We start from the raw sequence: 25,399 nt of genomic DNA, 5'->3' as shown, positions 1-25,399 counted from the left end.
TGTTTATAAACAGAAAGGACTGAGACCATGCGAGAAGTGTTACAAGTTCCAGTTGCAGTTATCAATGAGTCGTGAGCAGTTGTCAAAAAGTATTGTTGTGTTGCGACAACCATCAATGGGGGTTGTAGTGATTATCTGAGCTTGAATCAAGAAACAGCCACTGACAACAATCCAGACTGAACTAAAATTAGATTCATTGGTCATCATTCACTGGGTTACATTAGACCAGTCTCACAACATTTACTTCAGTGCCATGCCTTCTCTTCAAACTAAATTGAGTTTTCGTTGTGAAGATATTTTAATAAATGATTGTTAATTGTTTCTCATGGTGTTCCCAACATTATTTGTGTTTTGGTATAATGTTGAACTGTGACCAGACAGTTGCATTGTGCAAGCATGCCCCTCAATACTGCAACTACTTTTATGTGACTCACTACTCCTTTCATGAACTCCAATTGACACTACCTCGCATCAAAGTTGAACTGCAGACCAATGCAATGTGTGTGTGTGTGTGTGTGTGTGTGTGTATGTCGTGAGGGGGTGGGGAAGGCACATACATGTGTGCCTAGTTCTTTTATATTAGTTAGCTATGAAATCTTTCTGACATTTTCAATCTTGTTTATGGGCCTATAAAGTACTCCAAATGTCAACTGTATGGTGAGATGTTACCTCTATTTCTTCCAATATTGTATTCCAACCCAGGATTTTCCTCTATGAAAATGCAATGTTATTTCAGTGCTTTATAATTTTTAATCAGGGCTTTACACAGTGCCCTGTAAACAAAATTGCCACTACACTAGACAAATCATCTCATCATAGATACCATGTGCTACCTGTGCAAGCCAGGTTGGGTTGTTAGTCCCATATAAAGCAATAGATTGAGAATAGAGATAAATTTAAAAGTAAAATGTGGTTATACAAAACCTAATTTGTCTATCCTGTAAATTATCTCATTAGCTAAATTCAGTTACTGAGAATTCATGTTTGCTGAATGATCAACTGATCATAGTAAATATGCCTCTATCATAATGGTACAGAGGCAGTGGTTCTTTCATGATAAATATTATTTTTCCTTGTACATATTAAAGTAAGACTAGAAGACAAACATACTATTTTAACTTGCTAGTGAGAGAAGCAGCTTCTTCAAAAACTGTTGACTTTCCTGTTGATTTTGGAATGTTACATTTAGTCTTGAATATGAAAAAATAATTTATTTCTTTTTTAAAAAATGTTAATGGCTAATAAAGTTTCTGACAGCTGCTTCACCCTGTAAATGTTAGGTTCTCCTTTATGATGAAATGTACAGGACAAGATGAATAAAGTTGACACTCCCAGTTTAAAACATAAACTAATTTATTGCTACTTTGTACACATCACGTAATGTGACTTGCTCACCAGAAGCCCATACACCCCATTAGAGTGAACCAAAGAACACTCCTCATTCTCCATCTTGCTCAGGAAAAGCCTACATGTTGTCCTTTTATCGATCCTTTAGTGATTGATTTCTTTTGCTATGGAATGTTTGTTTCAACCTGGCTTGCACAAGTAGCACATGGTATCTATGATGACTTGTCTAGTGTAGTGGTATCACTCTTTTCATTGTAGTATAAGTAATTTTCAGTTAACTATAATGTGGATGTTTGATAAGACCATAAAATCCTCTCTAATCTGGGACATCAACATTTTTGTTATGATACAGACATCTGATCATCCGTTGTTTCCACATGACACTAGTTTTCATATATCACTATCACATGAAAAAGGAATACTGTTAGGTTCATGATTAAGTTCATAACATTTTTGTTTTGCATGTTGGTATTCTAGTTATGGATTTATTTATAAGTTGTCATTTTTTGTTGGTAGTTTCACTGTTGTTATTCAAGTTTACATAATGTCATTTTATCATTTGGAGATAGTGAGTGGAGCTGTGGATACTAGAAAATGGAGAGTCAAGTGGAGAGCATGGAACATTTCTGACATTTTCTTCTGTTTGAGTTCAGTAAAGGTGTGACAGCAGCAGAGGCAGCCAGAAACATTTGTGCATTGTATGGGGATAGTGGGACACAGCATGGAAAGAAAATGATTTTCTCATTTTAAGGAGGATCATTTTGATGTTAATGACTTTCCACATTCAGGAAAACCTTTAAGGTTTGCTGAAGGTCATTTGAACACATTGATTCTCAATTATCCATATCAGTGTACTTGAGAAATGGTAAATGTGGAGCACTGTGATCATTCCACCATCATGCAACATTTTCAAGCAGTGTGGAAGTTTCAAACATCAGATGTATTGGCACTGTATGCTGTAAGCGAAAATCACAAAAATAATTGGATGGCCTTATGTGCATCTCTCCATGCTTGTCATCATTTGGCACATGGACGACAGTGACCACTACTACCCTGTATCATTACTGGTGATAAGGAATGGTGCCTTTATGCTAACATAAGGAAAAGAAAGGAATGGTTGAGCTCAAACAAGCAGCAGTTCCTCATACAAGGACCTGCATGTATGCACAACAGATAATGTTATGCAACTAGTGGAACAGCAATGGTGTGGTGTAGCCTACACAAATTTCTTCCCTGATGTGTAACCATAACTGTTAACATTTTCTGTCAACAACTGAAATGTCTTGAATACACAATCCAATAAAAATGACTAGGAAGGCTGCATGAAGTGATGCGTATGCTGCTAGACTGACAGAAAACACCGTACAAGAATTGGGTTCAGAAGTCTTTGCAGACACACTTTATTCACCTGATTTGCACCACCAGATTTTGACCTTTCTTGCTCTCTACTGAATAATCTCTTTCCTTTCCAGATGAAAATGTGCTCCAAACATGGCTCAATGAGTTCCTCGCCTCAAAACCACATGTTTTCTACAGTTGTGAAAATGAAAAGTTACCTCTGTGTTGGCAGACTGTTGTTGTTAGTGAAGGAGAATATATTATTGATGAGTAAAGTCTCTGTTATGTGTATCTGTTGTGTATATTAAAAGTTCTTAAAAATGCTATGAACTTACACACCAACATAATATGTTATATTTAAATTATCTGAAGAATCACCAAGAGAAACTATAAATATAGAGTCAATATAATGACAAAAACATAGAAACAAATTTACCTGTGACAAATTTGTGGGATTAGGGAGTACTTTACTAAGATAAAGTGGGATAAGGTATGGGCAGTGAGATGCTGTAACAGCTGACAGCACAAGTGAATCTTGTAGATCTGAGCTGAAATTGTTAACTGTACGTTGTGGCGGAGAGCTGCTGTCTGTCCAAAGCTGCTGCCTCTGGGCTGAGTAGTGTGCACCAAGCCATGCCAATAAAGTGTACTCTGCTGTGCTGTAAAATAACATAATTAAATGATGTAAAGACATAGTTTAACACATTTTAGCTTTCAACCAACTGGTTTGTCAAAGAAGAAGAAAATGTTAAACAAAATTTGAAAGTTACAGACATTACATTTCTTTTTTCTTGGCAATCAATCCTCAACACAAGGAGATAATAGTGGCCATGTGAGCTAGGGTTGAGTATGTATGAATGTGTGTGTGTTTGTGTGCATTACAGCAGGGACTTTGTGAAAACAGTTAATTTTAAATGTACTTTAACTGTGGCTGCCTGCCACTCAGTGCCTTTTCTACATGATGAGAAGTGCTCTATTTCATTTCACTGTTGCTATTCCATTCCAGATTTTCCATTGTTTAATAGAAATAAGTATTTACAGTAATACACAATTTTTACATTCCCATATTTTTTGTTTTTCCACTTTTTATGTTAAATTTTGTCAATCACAATATAACTCTCATTTTCTCATTACAACGCTTTCCCATCATTAACAATTCTGTGTTACAACATTTCCCACATTTTAAGTTTCCTTTGATGTTATCATGACATTTAACATTCATTTTCATACAGATTTCTGCAAAAAGTGCATCATATTCCTGCTCAAAATCAGCCTTGAAACAAATCAGAAAATGCTGACTACACAAAGTTATTGATCAAGTAATATAGCATTAGCACAGGACACAAGATTTTCATTGTTGGCATGTTGGGCCATGGCCACATGTATTATATGTTCACAGTGTTTGGAAATGTGGGAAAGTATGCTGAGTCACTGCCTCTAATAGTCGTAATCAGTCAACAGTCACTCTAGTAGCAACCTTCCTTCTGCTCACTGCATTGTATTAGAACAGCTTTAATTTAATTTCACCGTCATTTATACAAAAAAACTACCACTTTTGAACACAGCTGTCTTTATAATGGGCTTTCATGAATAACTATTATCTGCATGCCAATCCATACTAGTTGTGTAGTTTTAGGTTGATATAGTCTGATCTCAGACATAAATATTTCTCCTCAGGATGCTCCATAACATGATGACAGTTTCTGCCTTCTTTCTCATCTGTGATGCCCCTGAACCAAGTGATAGCCTTGTCAGAAAAAAAGCTGTAGATTTTTTACACACTGTTCTCAGTTTATGAAGGCTGCCAACTTTAATATTCTAACCAATATTGTGTTACAGGATTTATTTACCATAATTTTTAAATGATTATCAATAATCAATTCCAGAAACATGAATATTTTTTAATGCAGTTTGACAAAAGAGTAGAGCTAATTGCTGTTAAAAAGAAGCAAAAACAATTATTTCAGATTTTTTTAAATTGCAAAATTTAAACTGTAATTCTTCAGGCCTTTCTGGTGTGTGTAATGTTGAATAAACAGGCTTCTGCCAGTTCTTCATGCCTTTATTGCATGATATTTCTACAGCATGACTTGCAGTCTACTGCAGGTGCTCTCTGATACTGATTCCAGTGTGGAATGAGTCCGGTACCTGCACGTATGTCTGTGGTATGCACCGATCAATAGCAGTGACATTAACATTTTCTTATAGCTGCAGCTGTGTAAAAGGGTGTTTTGCTCTATATATCATGGTGTCTACATCTTGCACAGAGAAAATTGTAAACAATAAATAGCAACTAGTGTTCACAAACCAAGGAAGCTGTAGTCTGAGAGCAGGCATAGTATAGTAAGTAATGGAACTTATAGGCAACTATGTAGAAAGAGGATACAATTCTTTTTAATGTGCACGGGAGAGAGCTTTTTCCTGATGTTGCAAAGTCCAGGATAGGGTCACAACAGTTGGGAAAGAGTAGGTTTCTGCTTACCACATAGAGGAGGCCAAGAGTCACAGACAAGCAGGAGGCAGTAGTCAAGTGTGTGCAGCAGTTGCGTTAATGTGTGAGAGTACTACTCCTGAGGAAGGACTTGGTCCAAAATCTTAAATATTTCTACTATTATTTTGATTATGTTCATCTGTGACCCAGTGCTTCCACTGCGTGGTGAGTAGAATCCATCTTTTCCAAATTGTTATTATTCGCTTCCAACAATACATCATAAGTACTAGGAACTAACTGACAGGGCTGCAGGAAATAGAATAGGATAGAACAGAATCTTTATTGTCATATGACTTGTCATGTACATGCCATACTACATATAAGAATCTAAATACAAGTTACATGTCTTGCTCTATCTTAAAACTTTCCACACTGTAATAAAATCCTCTTTTTAAGTGTTTTTCAGTGTTTGCTCCTACAGTTTCTAAATATCAATGGACATAAAAGAAAACATAAATATATATTAAAAGAGAACACACTTATATATGGGGATTATAATGTAAAATTTTCAGTACCTGTGTTTGTCTACCTCATTTTTTAAGTAATACACTCGACAATAAAACTTACTTTTTAAATACTTTTCATTGCTTTCTTCCATAATTTTTAGCTTGTAACCCCTGAGCATGGACTGCATATTATTCTTGAGCTGTTAAGCTTCACGTACAAGTAATACTGGTTATTTTCTAACAAACAAAGTCTGTGACAAGGCAACATGTAGATTTTTGTGGATTGAACACTCTGAGGAACTTAGCTTTTTCAACAAGTGTTAAAATTATGTCATAGCTAGCAACCAATATAAAATATGCACAATAAACAATTTTCTTAACATATACGTCAGTTATACGATTTAGAATTCTCACTACATAAATGTAACTGTTTGCTTCACTATGCACTCTATGTGATCAGCCCATGAGAAGTTTTTGTTTATAATATCTCCAGGAAATTTAACAGAATCTGGAGTGATCAGTTCATTTTTCTCATAATGAGAAACAAGTGGTGTTCAACACAAAATAATCATAAATTTTTGAAAACATACCTTCACTCATACAAATAATTTTAGTGGTGCTCCTCAAAATGGTCTCATTTGGATGTTACACACTTCATAATGTGTCCATTGAGATATGCACTACACTACAATGATACTGCTGTCTCACACAATTCCATTAATTGAAAGACAGATAATCCATTGATTGATAATTTCAGGAAGCAGATAATGATGGGTACTATGAAGAACAGTTACTTTTAAGCAGGTCAGGTTGAGTATGATTTATTGTCAGAAGCAGAATTCATGGCAAACACTTTTAAATATGTGCAGTTCATTAATACTCTGTGTACCATTATACCGCATTAATCTTTTCACACTAAAACTTTCAAGTAAATATACATGTTGTGAATAATCATACTACAAACAGATTAGCAACATCAACCAAAAAGCGCTGGGCCACTCATATTCTCAACCGAACAACACAGTTCACATGACTCAACTCCACCTGACAACTTCAGACTGATAACTGCTACTAAACACTTGCACCCAGCAACAAAAATCATACTTTATTTCAAAACATTGTCAGCAGGTAGCAGTTATTTTAAAATTCTGCTATGATGATACCAGAGGTAGCTGCAACATAGTCACTGTGAATAAGAGTTTCATAAATTGTGTCATCAAGAGTTTTTCATGGTGGAATGCTTCAATAAAGTGAGGAAAGTAAGGAGATCCTGTGGGATGTGGAACATTCCAGAAAACAGGCATACATAATACGTTTTTACAAAATAAGGACAGATTTGCTAATGTATCTTCCAGATATCCCAAATGAAACTGTCCTTGTGGATTTGTAAAAAAAGAGAGAGAGAGAGAGAGTCTTTCTTACGCATATTTACATTGAAAGGATGTAAAACTTGTCACCAAACAAGCCATGACATTTATCACAGCACTTGAGCTTATGGTAGCTACCTCCACCATCATTTTCATTGTTTGAAATCAGAACCTGCCAGAGCTGGCACAGGGTTTTACTTGTACAGATGATGTTATAAATAATAGCAAATATCTCTGTATGTGATGATACAGACTCCTCACAACTTGTTCCACCATTTCTGGCAGTCTGCATGATGTGCTGGAAACCATTTTTTGCAAGATCCTTCAGAATCACCTCTGCAGCCTTCACTACTGATTTTGCTGATGGAAAATGCCTCCAATGAAGGTGTTTCTTCAGGTTAGGGAACAGAAAAAAATCATGCAGAACTATATGTAGACAAAGTGGGGCTAGTTTTGTGACTTTGATTATTAGTATTACCTTCAGTGTGATCTAAAAGATGTCACAGCTAGTTTTTGTTCCCTTGCACATATTTTTGAGTGTATCATAATTTTAGTAGTGCTGCTTTATGACACCTGCAGTGCCACATTCATGGAGTTTGAATGCTTAGAACATCAGTTGATAGTCTCAATTCATTGTATGCCTGTGTGTCGTGCAGTTGCATTGAGGGAGTTAGTGTTTATAGGCAGCTTGAGCTTTTTACCTCCGAAATGCAACAATCATCTACTTTTCTCTTTTTTGGTGTCCTGTTTGTACTTTTTCAGTTACCCCTCACTGTTTTGTTTGTATTTTTGAGATACTATCCAATTTTGTACATAGTACAATATGGATAGGGACTGTACATGTTGTGAGCAGACACAAGAAGAATTGGCTGCTGTGTATAAAGATCTGGAGACTATGTTCGCCACATTTGACAGGCTTCTGACTACTGTTCAAATCTGCAGTGACATCAGGGCACCAGTGATGATACCTGTGAAATTATTGGTGCCACTGGAGTCCCCTGGTGACCTAAAAAAATGGTTCAAATGGCTCTGAGCACTATGGGACTCAACTTCTGAGGTCATTAGTCCCCTAGAACTTAGAACTAGTTAAACCTAACTAACCTAAGGACATCACAAACATCCATGCCCGAGGCAGGATTCGAACCTGCGACCGTAGCAGTCCTGCGGTTCCAGACTGCAACGCCTTTAACCGCACGGCCACTCCGGCCGGCCCCCGGGTGACCTGATTGTTGCTGCATCTTCCGATAGTTAACATCTTACCAGTTCATCTACATTTGAGAGGCAGTGCTGGACAGTAGTTTGACTGCATGGCACTGCACAGAAGGCAAAAGAGGCAACAGGCTACACAGCTGGCTCCTTGAGCCTTAGCAACAGGTTTGAGGTGCTAATAAGTTTTAATAATACTCTGAGCCAGCACGGATGCCTCTTCTGATTGGTCAATGGCTGATTTTCCTGTACAGCCTGGATGACTGCAGAGGGTGGGTCTGCTAGTCATCGGGAGCTCCAATGTTAGGCAGGTAATGGATCCTGTCAGGGGGATAATATGCAGGGCAAGGTGAATGCCAGCGTGCACTTAATGTGTTTGCTGGTGGTCCTCACCCATGATGTGGAGGGGGCTCTGCCAGTAGCTATTAAATGCACTGGGTGCAACTGGCTGAAAATAGTGGCACATGTCAACACTAATGACATCTGTAATTTGGTCCTGAGGCCATCCTTAGATCCTTTCAGCAGATGGCTCATTTATTGAAAGCAACTAGCACTGCACATGGGGTGCAGGCAAAGCTCATTATTTGTAGCATCATACCCAGTGTCTATTGGGGTCCTATGTGATTTGATCCATTATAAATGGTTTTTGAAAGCCTGCAACTGTAGAAACAATAGGTTTGTTTATAAATAAATAAATCTTCTGCTACCATTCACGATTTTTTTTAAATTTTACTTTTCGCACACCGTGTTTCGAGAAATAATTCCCATTTTCAAGTGCATTTTTTGTGTGCATTAAGCCATTTATTTTGATGTTGTCAATGTTGTGAGTCTGCTTCATTTCGTTGACTTTTACTGCAATACATAAAACACACGAATTTTTAAGTGGGTATCAATTCTTTTTGTGAAGTTAGTGGCGAAATTTAGAAGAATTTGTACTTACAGTTTTCTAATGGTCCATTTGTGCAGAGTCTCACATGCATTAAAAATCACACACAACTTGTTGTACACTTTACACATCGAAAATATTTTATATAAACAAAAGTGTAGTTGCTGAGTCACGATAGGCACAACAAAAAGATTCACACAATTAAAGCTTCCAGCCATTAAGAGCTTTGTCAGCAGTAGACACTCATACACACATGTGCGCACGCGCACACACGGGAGCAATAGTATGGTGGCAGTGGCGGACAGTCAGGTGTTGCAGTTTAGACGGAGGGCAGGAGAGAAGGTGCGGAGGAGGGGTAGGGTAAGTAGCGGAAAGGGGAGAAATAAAAGAAATTAAAAGACTGGGTGTGGCAGTGAAATGATGGCTGTGTAGTGCTGGAATGGGAACAGAGAGGGGGCTGGATGGGTGGGGACAGTGACTAACCAAGGTTGAGGCCTGGAGGGTTACAGGAACGTAGGATGTATTACAGGGAAAGTTCTCACCTGCGCAGTTCAGAAAAGCTGGTGTTGGTGGGAAGGATCCATATGACACAGGATGTGAAGCAGTCATTGAGAAGAGGGATATCATGTTTGGCAGAGCATTCAGCAACAGGGTAGTCCACTTGTTTCTTGGACACAGTTTGTCGGTGGCCGTTCGTGTGGACAGACAGCTTGTTGGTTGTCATGCCTACATAGAATGCAGCACAGAGTTTGCAGCTTAGCTTGTAAATCACATGACTGGTTTTACAAGTAGCCCTGCCTTTGATGGGATAGGTGATGTAAGTGACCGGACTGGAGTAGGTGGTGGTAGGAGGATGTATGGGACAGGTCTTGCATCTAGGTCTGTTACAGGGGTATGAGCCATGAGGTAAGGGATTGGGAGCAGGGGTTGTGTAAGGATGGGCGAGTATATTGTGAAGGTTTGGCGGATGGAGGCATACCATGGTAGGAGGGGTGGGAAGGATAGTGGGCCGGACATTTCTCATTTCAGGGCATGATGAGAGGTAATCAAAACCATGGCAGAGAGTGTAATTCAGTTGCTCCAGCCCTGGATGGTACTGAGTTACAAGGGGAATGCTCCTCTGTGGCTGAACTGTGGGGCATTGGGAGGTGGTGGGAGACTGGAAAGATAAGCAAGGGACATTTGTTTTTGTACAAGGATGGGAGGATAATTACGGTCAGTGAAGGTTGCAGTGAGACCCTCAGTATATTTTGAGAGGGACTGCTCGTCACTGCAGATGTGATGACCACAGGTGGCTAGGCTGTATGAAAGGGACTTCTTGGTATGTAACGGGTGGCAGCTGTCGAAGTGGAGGTATTGCTGGTGGTTAGTAGGTTTGATATGGATGGAGGTACTGATGTAGCCATCTCTGAGGTGGAGGTCAACATCTAGGAAGGTGGCTTGTTGGGTTGAATAGGACCAGGTGAAGCAAATGGGGGAGCAGTTGTTGAGATTCAGGAGGAATGTGAATAAGGTGTCCTCACCTTCAATCCAGTTAGCAAAGATGTCATTGTGGCGGCAGCACCGTCCAACGCACGAAGGGCTGAACTACGGCACTGCCGACACAAGTAGGGGCAGCTGTACCGTTACGCGGAATTTCGGCAACGGTGCGTCGCACACCGGACCGCACGGGAACAAAGCTGCCACCAGTGCGAGCTAGTCGACGCTACGCGACACACGTCTCCCCAGTTCTTCTACCGCGGACCACGTGCGTCGAGTCAACGTGACTCCGCCGTAAATGCGTACGCGCGGTCGTAAACGCAGTCGCCGTTACATTGTCTTCCGTTTCTTCGCGGACGTTACGGCGCCTCCGGTCGCGCCAGGAGCAGAACATTCGGTGACACGGCCTTTTGCCTCGCTTGGTCCACACGGTCGCGCCACGGCTCGTCACTGGAGTGTACACCCTCCGGGATCGGTGAGCAAGCCGTGCCGCCAGTGCAACGCACCCGCATAGACGAACACCAGCGAAGATTGTTATGTGACATTTATTGTAGCGGTAGGTAAAATAAATGTGTCCTGTCCAGAAACCGCTTTAGTCGTTTATTGCCACAAAGCCTCTCCCATGAGCATAGTGCGTGGGTGCGGCGATAAATGCCGGTTCACTGCACATGAGCGACTGTAAGCGGCGATACAACACGTTCCCGCTTCACTGGTGACCCAGACGTGATCTGAGGCTAAAAAAAACACGTGGTGACGAACGTTCCTCGGTACGAAAGACGTGGAACCGCGAGTAGGCTTGCGCGCATACGCCTGCGCCGAACAGTGCTCCGTAGTAAATATTTTTTTTAACTAACTTTTTTTTTATTGTGTTTGTTCGCGTATGTTTTGATCGCAGACTGCTTAGTGTTATTTTTTTTTTCGTGTATTTCCCTTGTGTTATTTTCACTGTGTACTTTCCTCTTGTACGAGGATTCGACTCTGAACTAAGATGGCGACACTAGAGGAGTTGCAAAAGACCATCGAAGAACTGCTCGCACGCAACACGAGGCTAGAGAGTGAGCTCAGTTTAGTCCCAGCTCAGGTGCAGGCAGCGATAGCCACAGAGACGGAGATGCAGCTGGACGCCGTCGCTAACTTGGCCGACAGGGTGCACGACGCGCTGACAACGGCTTAATGATTAGTTACAGAAAGAGACACTAAAAGTAGTAGATGAGTTTTGTTATTTAGGCTGCAAAATTACTGATAAATGCTGAAGTGGAGAGGATATAAAATATAGACAGAAAAAAAAAATTGACCAGTTAGGTTTTACTGAATAGAACTGCAGAGAAAAGAAATTTATGGCATGAGTTGACTAGAGAAGGGATCTGTTGGTAGGATATATCCTGAGCCATTGCAGTGGCAAAAGATCAGAGGGTATCACAAAATGCAGCTGTATCATCTGAAACAGCATCTCTCGAATCTTGAGCGAGCTAGAACTCACCGTGTTCAACTATTCGAACTCAAAATACCCTGATCCGTCTCCCCGAAATTTACCATACCTGGTAATTTTGAGTTAACTGGAACCAGGAATACTCTACTTTTCTTTAGTTTAGGTGAACATTACACTCACACATGCAAGTAATTACCCAAAAACTATAACATTACAACTGATCAGTCAGTAGCTATTAAACAGAATCCCACTGTTAAAATACTCTCTCAAACAGACTGGATAACTTGTGATGTGTTTCTACCAATTAATGTAATGGCAATAATGCATAATGTGCACAATTCTTCAGCAGAGCACATTAATTCAAAAGAGATTAAATGCAGAACAACAAAGCATTTAAATGTTGGTAAATAATTACAGAATACTTAAATAAAGAAACACTAACAACTGACAGCACATGAAAAGAAACCAAAATTGTTTAACTCTTATCTCATTAGTGTTAGAAAATATTGTGTCAGAAATTAATAGATTTGGAAAATTATTAAATGATTGAAATGAAGTTTTAACTTCTATTCTGAATGTTACTGAAAATAAAGCTGAATAGTGTTACAGTGTAACAATTTACAATTACATAAAATGAATGACTGAGAAAAGTTATTGTTGTTCCTGTATAAGGAGTTTTTACATTGCTCATTAGAATGATGTAGATCATCGTGTCTCTCAGCCAATATTTCTTCAAAACAGTTTCCACTTAACAGTTGCTACTGGAAAGTCATCAGCATCCACATTGTTTGCCCATGATGCTTGAGCATGTAACCCAGTAAATGGTGTTGTCTTGCTGATCTCCTTGATTTCAAGTATCAGTCTTGAATGTGACAGGTAATATCTGTATTCAATTACAAACATAGAACATGTATCTTTCCATTTCTGGGTGATGTAACTGATGTCACAATGTTTGTTACACATTTTAGCCACAGTTTTCAGATTTATTGTTTATGATTGCAGCATGGCACTTTTCACAGTGTACCCATCCACACTACAAAAGTAAATTCAGTTGATTGTACTGTGAATCAGTAATATGCAGTTAAACTAAACAATGAGTGCCATCCACAATTGTCTACACAATTACTTGAATCATGTGACAATCAGCACATCATACATTCACAGTTGAAGTTGTTGAATCAATATATGACATGAAAATGGTTTACATGTTTTCTGTTTCATTCTACAGTCCATGGTATGCACTGAACAGTATGTGCTGTCTACAATTGAAAACAGTATCCTTATGGTGTGCATTTTACTGGTCTGCATAACAAAGTTTTATGCTTAATGATTCAAAATGCAGATCTGATAATGAGGAACATTACACATAGGGTCACCAGTTCTTTAATCACAGTACACATTGCGATCATAAATGTAGCACTCTGCAAACACTTGTACTTTCCACTGGCCATGAACACAATGTGTGGTAGTACAGACTTAGAACAACAATCATCTCCTCTCTCTGCTTCTTGTTCTTTGTTGATGAGCTCTTTGTTGGTGCCTACTCATATGACTAATCTATATGATTCTACATCACCCATACACCTCACTCCACATAACAATTTGAAAGATTCTGATTTATATTAATTTAGAGTTTTATACAAAATCAGAGTTTCATACTACTCTGTAATGAATTCAAATAACACATGAACAAATAAGAATGTATACAACATCAGAATAATTTGCCAATGGCAGTCATATTCATAACATCTACATTACAGGAAAGTTATCATACAAAGAATTACATTTACAAAACTCTTTCTGAAATAAGCTTCTCAATGTATGATGAAGATAAAGCAGGAAAGAAATAAAGGAAAATGTAGTAAACGGCCTGAAATGTTGTCTTCACACTATGAAGGCATTGTAAATTCAGTATCGGCAGGAAGTCTTTCTATTTGTGTGTCGGAGGGGGGCGGGGGGTTAAAATTGTGGGTCATCAGAGTGTAATACAATAACTAGGTAAAATGGATGTGGAAGACAAACACAGTGGAAGACCTTTGCATGAAATATATTAACATGGAGAGCTGCATCAAACCAGTGTTTAGGCTGAACACCAAAACAACAGCCCCTTCATGAAAAGATACACGAGTCAGTTTAAAATCTCAATAAGTTTTTTGTAATATCTTATGGTTTATGAGAAGACAAGATAAGCCATCCATTTTATTTGAGATTGTGAAGGACCTGTTCAATTTTTCACAGACCTGTATGGAGTAGGGAACAAGGTATGTGGTATTCAAATACAGTTAGTCAAACAGTTGGTAAGAAGGCTGGAGTAGAAAGAAGGACTTCTAATACTTTTATTTTGTGGACAAAACCATATTTCGGAGTGGACTGGAGAGAACTGTTTGAGTGAGAAGTGACTGCGAAAGTATACTCAAGATGACAGTTAAGATAAGTCAAGACCAGTCATGTTTTCTTACTAATTTGCAAAACACTGTAGACTAATTGATTAAAATGCTTCATAGTGATCAGGGACTGTATATTAACGTGATAATTTCTTTTCCATTCAAAACAAGGTAATAAATTTATGTCCCTCACTATGACACCATACTTTTAACACCATTATGTAGGAGCTTAAGGCATATATGCAGACAACATGTGCCTAATCTTTAGCTAATAATTGAACTGATAGATCGATACTGAATATCTTAAATGCGTTGGAGAAGTATTTAAGAAAATAGCAGTAAACTGAATTAATTGCCTTTTGTAGACTGTGGGAAATGGGCATATAACTTGGAACATGTTGTAATAGGAGGCTATAACTATTTTATGAGATAAATACACATATGAAAGAATCTATTTCTTTTTTCTAGTGTGTTAAGGCCTTATATATCAAAATTTTTATCAATGAAAATAATCAGTTTTTGAAAATATAATGCAATTGTATAGATAAAAAACCTAATCACCCAGTGATGGCAGGAGGCAACACATAAAAAGGTATCGAAATTAGCAAATTTTTGGAGCCAGTGGCTCCTTATTCTGGAAGAAGGGTTGAAAGGGAAGTAAGAGGGGAGAAGCAAAAGAACTAATGAGGGTTAGGAAATGGGGTGAGTTCAAAAAAGTTTCCTAGAACTACAGGTCAGGGGAGACTTACAAGATGGGATGAGAAGGAAAGACTGATTGTTGGGAACTGCATCAGAGATTTTTGAGCAGTTCCAAAGAATCAATTTTTCCTTCTCACCCCATCCAATAAAACTCACACAACCTGGGCTTCTGGGTGATTTTTTTCAAACTCTCTCAATTTCCTAAATCTCACCAGTCCTTTTCCTTCACACCTCCTCCTTCCCTTCAAGCCCCGTAGAAGGAGCCACTGGCTGGCAAATTTCAATATCTTCATATGTGTTTTCTCATGTCACTGCTTGTGTTTTCTCATGTCACTGCTTGGTGAGTAAATTTTTTATTTAGCCAATTTTTTATTTGTATTATGCTGAATTATTACATTATGACACTGGAATTTATCACATAATTATTGACATTAATGTTAACTTAGCTAACCTGTACACATTGCTCGTTAATGGATCAACTGGTCCTCCTTCAGATGAGTCTTTCATATCTTGTTCTGAAATGTTTGTGTAATAGTCAGAATCCATTGTTCTGTGTGTCATACTTCCACAGCTTGGTGCTGGGAACTTGAAACATCTGAAACAAATTTAAATTCCAATTATTTATTGCATTTACTTAGGGAAAGAAATCCACTACTGTGAAACTACATCATTGCTGACAAATTGTTGAAACAGAATCTACCACAAAATATATGGGAGTAAGTATCCATACTGATCTTAAATGGAATGACCACTTAAAACAAAAGATAGGAAGAGCACATTCCAGACTGAGATTCGTAGGAAGAATCTTAAAGAAATGTAACTCATGCGCAAAAGAATTGGCTTACGAGGTCCTTGTTTTACTAATTCTTGAGTCAGTCCCATCAGTCTGGGACCAGTACTGAGTCTGAGTAGGACTGATAGAATTGATAGAGAAGATCCAATATAGAACAGCATGTTTTGTCATGGGATTGTTTAGTTGGAGGAAGAGCATTATGGACATGCGCAACGAACTCCACTCACAGGTACTACTAGCAAGGCATTGTGGATTATGGAGAGGTTTATTATTTTAATTTTGTAAGAGTACTTTCTGGAAAGTGTCTATTAACCTATTAATTACTCTCACATAAATCTTTTGAGATTATCAGGATGAGAAAATTTGAGAAATTAGAGCTAATACAGAGGCTTACTTACTATCATTCTTCCCATGTACCAGTTTCATGTGGAAAAAGGAAGGGGGGATCAGTTACTGTTACCAGATGTACCCTCCACCACACCTTGTCAGGTGGTTTGCATAGAAGTGACGTAGATGTAGACAAAGATATCTATGATATCTAATGAAGATGACCAAGTATCAAAGTACACATGTTCATTGAGTTCACACTTTTTCCAGGCAAAATCTGTTAACTGTTATTGAATTACGTTTTTTCCCAGAAAGGGGAATCAATGCTTAGAAGGTAAACATAGGTTTCTTATGAGGTAAAATTCAACAGTGGAAAATCCAGGATGGAAAGTAACAATATTATGAAAAGGATAGTTGCTACTCACCTTATAGCACAGATGCTGAGTCACAGATAGGCACAACAAAAAGACTGACATAAAATTAACTTCTGGTTAACGAGGACACACACAAACACACACACACACACACACACACACACACACAGGCATCGCAGGAAACGTGACTCACACGCACAACTGCAAACTCTGGTTGCTGAGGCCACACTATGGCCGAAAGCGCATTTTCTGATAGCCTTTTTGTTGTGTCTATGTGAGATGCAGCATCTTTGTTGTATGGTAAGTAGCAACTATTCTTTTCATAATATTATTTCTTATGAGGTGTTGCATCAGAACCAATAGGAATGGTGGTCCTGGTGATGTTTTATGAACAAGTTGCTGGCTCTATTTCAAAACTTGTAGTTGATTTTGAAGGTGTTCAAGAAGAGATGCCACATTTTTTGGAAGTAAAATTAAGCATACATCAGACATCTGAATTATAGACAAGCCCCATGAAGTTTACAGACTAAATATTGTCAACATTTTATAAATATTATCAACAACTGTCATTCTTAAAAATTTTTAAGAAAATACAGAGTCACAAGAAATATTTACTAAAGTAAATCTATTATAGAATATATAAAACTGGTAGTCACACTAGTATTGTATTGACTTCAGAGATCAACAGTGGATTAGTTAAGGACCTCACCAACTTGACCAATATCTCTGATCCTGATGCTCTTTGGACAGTTCTTTCTTGACTGTTTGTATGCACATGCTGTTTACTCTGTTCTGTAATTTGTCATTAATAAAATGTGTTTATCTAAAGTTGAGGTGTTTCCGTTATACACTAGCCATGTGTAGCTTCTGAATACCCACAGACTCATAGTATATTCTGCAAGGTTTGAGAAAAAATAGTAACAAATACTATTTTTGGATAATACCAGTCTGCTTGCTAAAGCAAAAAATTGAGAAGATTTTTCTAATTTGCAACATTTGCCTGCTTTATTTCTTCATTGATTGTCCTTTGTGTCAATGTGCTGCATTGCAATGCTGGCTCAAAAATGGGGTTTGTAATTTGGACATTGCCTACTGTAAATAATGTAGCCATCAGGTGCACAGTTGCCTTTCACAGTTGTTTACTTTCACTGTTCACAACCCCCCAACAATACACTGTTATATATGGCCAGTGTTCTGTTGTTTAACTTTCAATAAGCCTCATTAATAGGTAGCAGGCGAACATTCACGTACTGCTACAATAGTTCACTATTGAACATCTATGAGCAGTAAAAGCCTAACCACACAGTTCACTGTTCTTATAGAATAATAAGGTTCTTATGGAACAGACACAGTCATTGTTTTAACACATGGCCTATTGGTGCAACACTTATTTCACAGTTAAGTGGGTGCATTGTTGTTGATATACCCAATACGGGTTCATTGTCTGAAACTTGGCCGTTGAATGAATGTCTCTGGACCAAAATTTGGGCCCTTATATATTCTCAGAATAATAGGTGCAGAAACTTCTTGTTCGATTGACAAAAATTACAATTAACACTTAACTCATTAAATTAACTGAATACATTGGAAAATTGGTTCTTTTTAACAGTTTCTTCTACTACAACAGTTAAGCCAAATTATTTGTTTAAATCATGAATTTAACAAATATTGTTATGCAAACAATACTTTTGGCGAAACTGTTAAATACTTTGGAATTAATTAAGGGCTGGCTTTGCTAACATGTTTTCAAATAGAGACAGATAGATCCTTTAAGAATACTATTAGTTGTTCCTCCAAATGTTTATAACTAGTACAGAATTTTTATTTGTTTATACATCAACAATAGAATTTAAGTTACGAAACAATTACTGATTTCACCCTAGAATGAAAGATGTTACCTAGGAATAGTCAAAATAAATTAGAAAATCAATTACAGTAGAGTCTCAATTATCCAACCTAAACCGGCCATGGCAAGGTCGGATAAGTGGGAAGGTCGGATAACACGGAAAATAATACAAAAAAACACAAAAGTTAAACTAAAGTAGGCGAAATGAGTTAAACATTTAATACAATATAAATCAATTTAGACTGAATAGATATTTACCGTGTGAAGAAATTAGTAATTGTCTTTTGTTTGCCTGCTGTTTGCCATTTTTTTGCCGCTAAATCACATAGTCTCTTAAGAAGTAAAACCTCAGTAGACGATGTTTCCTCCAGTTGCTCTACATATTTTAAAGCAGTTTCTAAGGTCTTGTGTCCTTCATTGTGATAAATCTTGGGCGCACTTTCCTCCACTACATCTGCTTCTTCGTCGTGTTCTTTTTCTTTTACCATGTCGACTATTTCTTCATCTGTCACTTAAAATTCTTCATCTTGGACAATCCATTCATTTATGTCATCTTCTGTGGCGTCAGCACATCCTGGAACTTTTTGTAACAATGAAAGCAGGGTAGTATTTTCTGGTTCAGTCTGCTGCTGTAGATTTTCATCATCTGGAGAATTTTCTTGATTTTCCTGTAGCAAAATTTTCCAGCATTTTGCAGTTGTATTTGCTCCAAAACTCTCCCTAGATTGGGCCATGTCATAAGCTACATCTTTCAAATTAATATGGCGCAACTGCTCTAGCATGTCTTCTCCCTTGTCCATAGCATTAATTAAAGAGGAAAGCAAGTTTCTGCGGTAGTTTCTCGTCAGTGTCTCTAAGTTTCCTTGGTCCATACGCTGACATAAGGATGTGACATTTGGAGGCAAAAATATGGCCTTTACATCTTGATCTTGAAGTTCATCTTCATTAGGACGACAAGTGGCATTGTCTAAAAGCAACAGTGCTATGCTGGGCAAGTTGTTGGCTTTCAAAAACTTTTCAGTTTGTGGCACGAACTCATTAAAAAAACCATTCTTTAAAAATGTCTCAGCTCATACAAGCATTTTTTGGTTGTAATATTTCATCATTAAAGTATATTAGGTACATTTTTAAATGCTCTCGGTTTTTTTTTTGCTTACCTATCATAGACAGCTTCATTTTCAAATTTGCTGTGGCGTTACTGCATGCAAGAATTGTCACTCTTTCTTTGCTACATTTGTAGCCTGGCACTGCCTTTTCAGCCTTTGATGCTGTTTTTCTGGTAACATTTTGTAATTGAGACCAGTCCCGTCACAGTTAAAAATTTGGCCGCCTGTTAAGTTTTCCTTATCCAATAACTTGTGAAGTTTATTCCTAAACAATTGAACAGCTTCAAAATTTGCTGAAAGCTTTTCACCACAGACATTAGGTTGCTGAATTCTGTATCTTTTCTTCCATCTATCAAGCCAGGCTACACTAGCTGTGAAATCAGGTTCACCTTCGTTTAGTTTGTTACAAAACTTTAAGGCTTTTTCCTGCAAAATAGGTCCCGACATGGGTACACATTTATCTCCATGTTGAGTAAACCATAGGAACAAAGCTTCACTTACTTTTTCATAATCACATTTTTCCATGGTTTTCCAATCTTCCAAAACAGCCGAGGTTGCTCGCTGAGAACACCACTTCTCAATTTCATTCCTTTTCCAGTCTCCAACTGCTGTGTCCCAATGTTATAATCTTGCACCACTTTTAATAAAGTTTCATCATAGTCTATTCTTTTTAAAGCTTTAAGTTTTTCATCCATTGAAATGACCACCTTTTTCTGTTTTGAAGCCATCACCACAAAGTTTTACAATAAACAAAGTGCAACACGTCCACTCCACAACATATCTAAGTTAGCACTGAAGAGTGAGGAGTTTCAGATGGCGACAGTGAACAGAGTATCAGCAAACAACACATTAGTCACTGAACTGTCGTCAGCTGATGCACGGCCGGCATGGTGAAAGAGTTGGATAACACAGAAGATTGGATAACCGAAGATCGGATAATTGAGACTCTACTGTACATACATAAAATTAAACACAAAATTAGATGTGGTGGTATATTCTTTAAAACTGAGGGCCAACCTTTCTCTTTTATGAAAATACAGATTACAGACGCATATGTTAATGATAATTAGTCAGAAATGAAAAAATGAATTTAAGGAGGGAGATAGCAAAACAAGAGGGGAAGTAAAGATATCCCAGCTTGCTTTGCCACATCACCCACTCATTGGACTGACCAGATAGATATTGCAAATAGCTAACAGGGCAATTAGATGGCAAAACAAGAGGGAAAATAAAAATATCCCAGCTTGCTTCATCACAACACCTTCAGATGTCACTCCAGATAAAGTTCCCCAGTGACTCTATAAAAACTGGCTTACCCTAAACCCACAAAAGACTATTACTTTACACTTCCAGACCCAGTAAAATAAAAATGTATAAAATTCAGTAATTTATATGAACAACCAAGAAATTCAAAATATCACTGAGACAACATTTCTAGCCAATTGCCTCAAGAAATTCTAAAATCGAATTCTCACATAATTTTCTTAAATTCACAACTCTCTATGTCAGGTTATGTAATCAGAGAGCTATGTAGGAATACAATTAATGAAACATTAAAAACTGTGATTTTTTCAGATACACTCACTGTTAAGATATGGAGTTACGTGCTGGGTTAAGTGTCCTCACACCTTAATAGCATTTGCTAAGCAAAAGAGAATAGCCAGAATGATAAAAAAGCTAACAACAGAAGTTCTTGTAAGCCTTTTGTCAGAGATTTAAATATTCTTGTTCTTTCCTGCATAACACTGTAGAAATTGCACTGTTTATAAGAAAAAGTATGATGAATGAGAAAATCTTTATCCCAAACTCTGCTGTGCATGAGCAGCATGCTAGGTTAAGGAAAAATAGTCTTGTTATCTGAGGCAGTGCAAGTCTGTGTCAAAAGGGTGCTTATCATTCAGGTACAGCATTCTACAATAAGCTGTCAGAAATTATTAAGAGCCTATATCAAGTACATGCATTCAAAGAAGCTGTCAAATCTTTTTTTATTAAAGAATTGTTTTTACAATGTATCAAAATTATTTCAAGGATAGATAAGTATTTTAATAAGTTCCCTTAACCGGCTTTAGTCTTCAGAGAAGAAGCTTGTGGGAGATCGACGTAGCTGATTACCGAGAGCAGAACTTGGGCTACACACAACGTGCAAGTTAACTGAATTTAGAGACTTGTGTGCCTTGCAACCCAATACCACACTGTCTCTTGTCATCTGAAAAATGTTAGAAGTTCTCAGAAATGGCTACAAAAATCTGAAACAACAGACCAAGCCCTGCATACACAACCAGTTGTAATGATAGTAGCCAAATCATCAACTGTTGTGACAGCCAAGAGAGAGTGTTTTGACAGCTGTGGGGGGACCATACTGTGCTGTACAAGCTTTGCAGTGGCATCAGTATGTGATGGTACCTTTGAGAACCAATGAGTGGCAGGACTCAAAGTGTGAGAGATTGTGAGTGCAGTCCAGCTAGCTGGAAACTTTGAACATGTATTGGGAAAAACCTTACCATTTGAGTTGACTTGGGAGGGTTGCCACCATGGCTGAATTGGATGAATAAAGAAAATATTTAATGAGAGTGAACATATCCTTTACATTCCAAATATTATTCGTAAGGTTGCAAGTAACACAAAATTGCTAAAAATGTTATTTTCTGACTGTCTATGCTGACAAAAATTGTTCAGTCCAAAATGTCGAAACACGCCCAGAAATTTCTTTGGAGGAATACAATGAAAGAAAGACGCTGTCAAAATTTTCACTACTACGATATACTCAGGTATTTTTTGACTTGAAGTTACTTTTTTTTTGTCACATGAAGAATGCTTATGTCAGCAGTTTACATATTCATTCCTGCCTAACATGTGATCATTCATGACAAAAGAGCACACACTGTGTTTTGCTGATCTCAGGAGTGACATAAGCAAATTTGAAGCACCTAAAACATAAAAGTCATGTATCATTAATGTTTTGAAGAAAATGTAGGTCACAATGACAGCTAAACTGCTGCATATGTAATTCTTACAAAGGTGACTAGCAGAGGACAGTAAATCTAGGTGGAATTTGATATCGCATTATGAACGACTTTCATCTGTCATGACGTCCTTTTATTGAAATGAAATATTTCTTACACATACATAATTTTTTCAACAATTCCTGTTCTGATGATAATTTTTGAATAATTTATATTTTAGTAACAATGAAATAATTCCTTTTTTCTCTTTTGTTATCACAATAAAACAAAGAGTCATTTGAATGATAAACAAAGACGTTCCTTACACCAGGCACACCTGATGAGAGAAAAATTACTGCTTTCAGGCACATCACAGTAATTGCTACTTTTATTTGGACAGAATTGTGGTGAAGTAAGAAAAAGCATTTGCTGTTGCTCTACTTATTGTGCTGATAATGCACAAATGACTGAAATTTAAGGATAATGTTCTAATAAACCTCAAATCACATGGAGGTATTGGAAATTATACTGCTCAACAATTTAGAAGGTATGAGATGAGGTATAGCAGAAGTAAACCTGTGAGGACGTGGCATAAGTTGTGCTTGGGTAGTTCTGATGGTACAGAACTTGCCCACAAAAGGCAAAGGTCCCAAGTTCGAGTCTTGGTCCAGCACACAGTTTTAATCTGCCAGGAAGTTTCAGTTTCTTACTCTAAAAATACTTTCCACAGTCAATAAAATTCTTCATAGAGAGCCATACTGGAATATTCCAGGTGAAATCTTTTCATCATCTTCCTGAAAGGCAGAGGTATCATTATGTCCAGGCTGGGAGCCCAATTACTTTTGTGAAACTGATTAGAAACCATTTTGAATGAAATATAAAAAAAAATATTCTTTCCTATTTTTCCAGACTGTGACAGTTTGTTTATAGAAATTTTGTCACTAAATAATTCTTTTTTACTGTTGGTCCTAATATTTCTTGAGGCTCCTGAAGACATATTTAAAGCTGTGGAAATAGTAATCCACACACATTTATGACTACCACTGTTATATATTAATGTGGCATAGTATTAATCAATTGCACAACTGACTGTATTTTCTTTTGCTTTGAAATGATAAAGTGCTCTTTGCTCTTAGTTCTTTCACAAAACTTGGCTGAATGGCACTAGGCACAATAGATGTGGAGATAGCAGTGAGCTCCATCTTCACATCAGCTATGAACTGATGTCAGCTCCTATACACTTTTATTTGAAGTAAACTTCATTGTTTTGCAACTTGCTATACAGTATGATTTCTTGAATCTGCTTAGCCAGCTCTAAGAAGACTTGAAACCAGCAATATATTCGTTTCAGTTGCAATTTGGAGGGTCCAGTCTCATACATATTCACTGGTAATGGACCATTGTTTCTAATCAGAAACACTGTGTGATTCATATCTCAAGAAAACACCTCTAAAGAAATTGTTTTCATCTTATTTATTCAAGTTTAGGGGTTTATATTGGTTACTATTGAGGGTAATGGGACTTTGTGACCATCCACAGAAAATCTTTGGGATAGTTTTTCTTTCACAGTTTTGCAAGTTTCATTTTGGCATGCATTTTTCACTTTATGTAAGCATTTCTTCCATTGATACAGTTCATGGTAAGGTTTGACGAAGCAAACACTGGGTTTGCAATTTGCTTAATATTAAGCATTAAACACAATGAATATTAATTCAATTTTATCTCCATTTTTTACACTTACGCTACAGCAAAAGCAGTTGATAATTATTATGGATGTTAGACAATGGTAAATCCAGGATGGAACATTGTATTATTATTATGGATATTAAGTAAGTTGCAAATTTGAGTGAAGAGTAACTGTGGACAATTGTTTCACAGAAACCATCAGTGAAAACTGAAATTTGCTTTACAAATTACTATCATGCTGAGTCATTTTATATGTTTACTGATGTGCTATCAGGCAAGGATATGCAGCTGCAGTACTGCACATGCACAGAATGATTGCCAGTGAGATCACATCCAAGCCTTTTCTATTGCTGTTAAAACCTTAATAAAACAGACAAAAAAACCTATGTGCTGAAGGCTCGTAAAGCCAAAGATGCCCTTGAATCTTATCAAGTACGAAGATATTACAAAACCACACAAAATCACATTATAGTAATTTATTATATTAGTTTAGTGTCATTCTTTTGGAAATTCTTGTCTGAAGGATGGTGTATCAATTTTTCAGTGCAGATAGACAGTAACATCTGACCCCTCACGGGAATACAGTAGAGCTGCAAGCAAAGAGGAACTATTGGCAGGAGCACAACTCTGTACTGTGTGGCATGTGGAGACTTGGGTCAAACAGGGGATGTACTCAGATAGCCAAAGTGGGTAAAATTACCACTTAAGTAGAGCAGGATATCTGGATTCAAATCCCAGTCAGACACAAATTTTCATCTACTGCCGTTGAGTTTCCTCTATGCACAATTACAGCAAGTGTCAGAAATGTCTTTCCTCAAACACAGTATAGTAATTTATGTGCAGAGTTTCTTACTCTTGGCAGCTACTTGTGGTGTTTTAGTAGTAATGCTACAAGGATAATGTCATTTTAGTAGCCAGAGATATCCTATTTAAACACCTTGAAGATATTAACAGATAATTTGTGTGGTCACTTGCTCTCAATCTGCAAAAAGCATTGTCTTCTGAAAGACATACTATATGATTTTCATTTCTTCATTTCTGTATCATGTTCTTTGTAGTCAGCTGATTCCACATGTACTCTGAGATTGACTGAAAACTGAAGTAGAGACTGTGTATCACTGCTCTTGCAGCTGTCACTTCTTTGTGCCATCACTTGTCATTCATAAAAATAATGACAATTTACATTCCCTGCAGGAAAGACTCTGCAAATTGTCAGACAACATTGACTCTTACAGTAATCTAGCGATTTTTTC

General features: G+C 37.5%; 1 protein-coding gene across 1 annotated transcript in view; it reads right to left on the bottom strand.

Annotated features, from left to right (window-relative positions):
• The window catches only part of LOC126260779 (cilia and flagella-associated protein 47-like), a 119,760-nt gene that overhangs the window by 16,523 nt on the left and 77,838 nt on the right, over window positions 1-25,399 (bottom strand). The window contains exons 4-5 of the mRNA XM_049958115.1: window positions 15,524-15,667; window positions 3,122-3,344 (exon numbers count right to left, since the gene is read on the bottom strand). Of these exons, the coding sequence (XP_049814072.1) occupies window positions 3,122-3,344; window positions 15,524-15,667 (367 nt within the window). The remainder of the gene's footprint in view (window positions 1-3,121; window positions 3,345-15,523; window positions 15,668-25,399) is intronic.

This window comes from Schistocerca nitens, chromosome 5, assembly GCF_023898315.1.
Source record: "Schistocerca nitens isolate TAMUIC-IGC-003100 chromosome 5, iqSchNite1.1, whole genome shotgun sequence".
NCBI classification, from domain to species: Eukaryota; Metazoa; Arthropoda; class Insecta; order Orthoptera; family Acrididae; genus Schistocerca; species Schistocerca nitens.
This window is presented reverse-complemented; position numbering and strand designations above follow the sequence as displayed.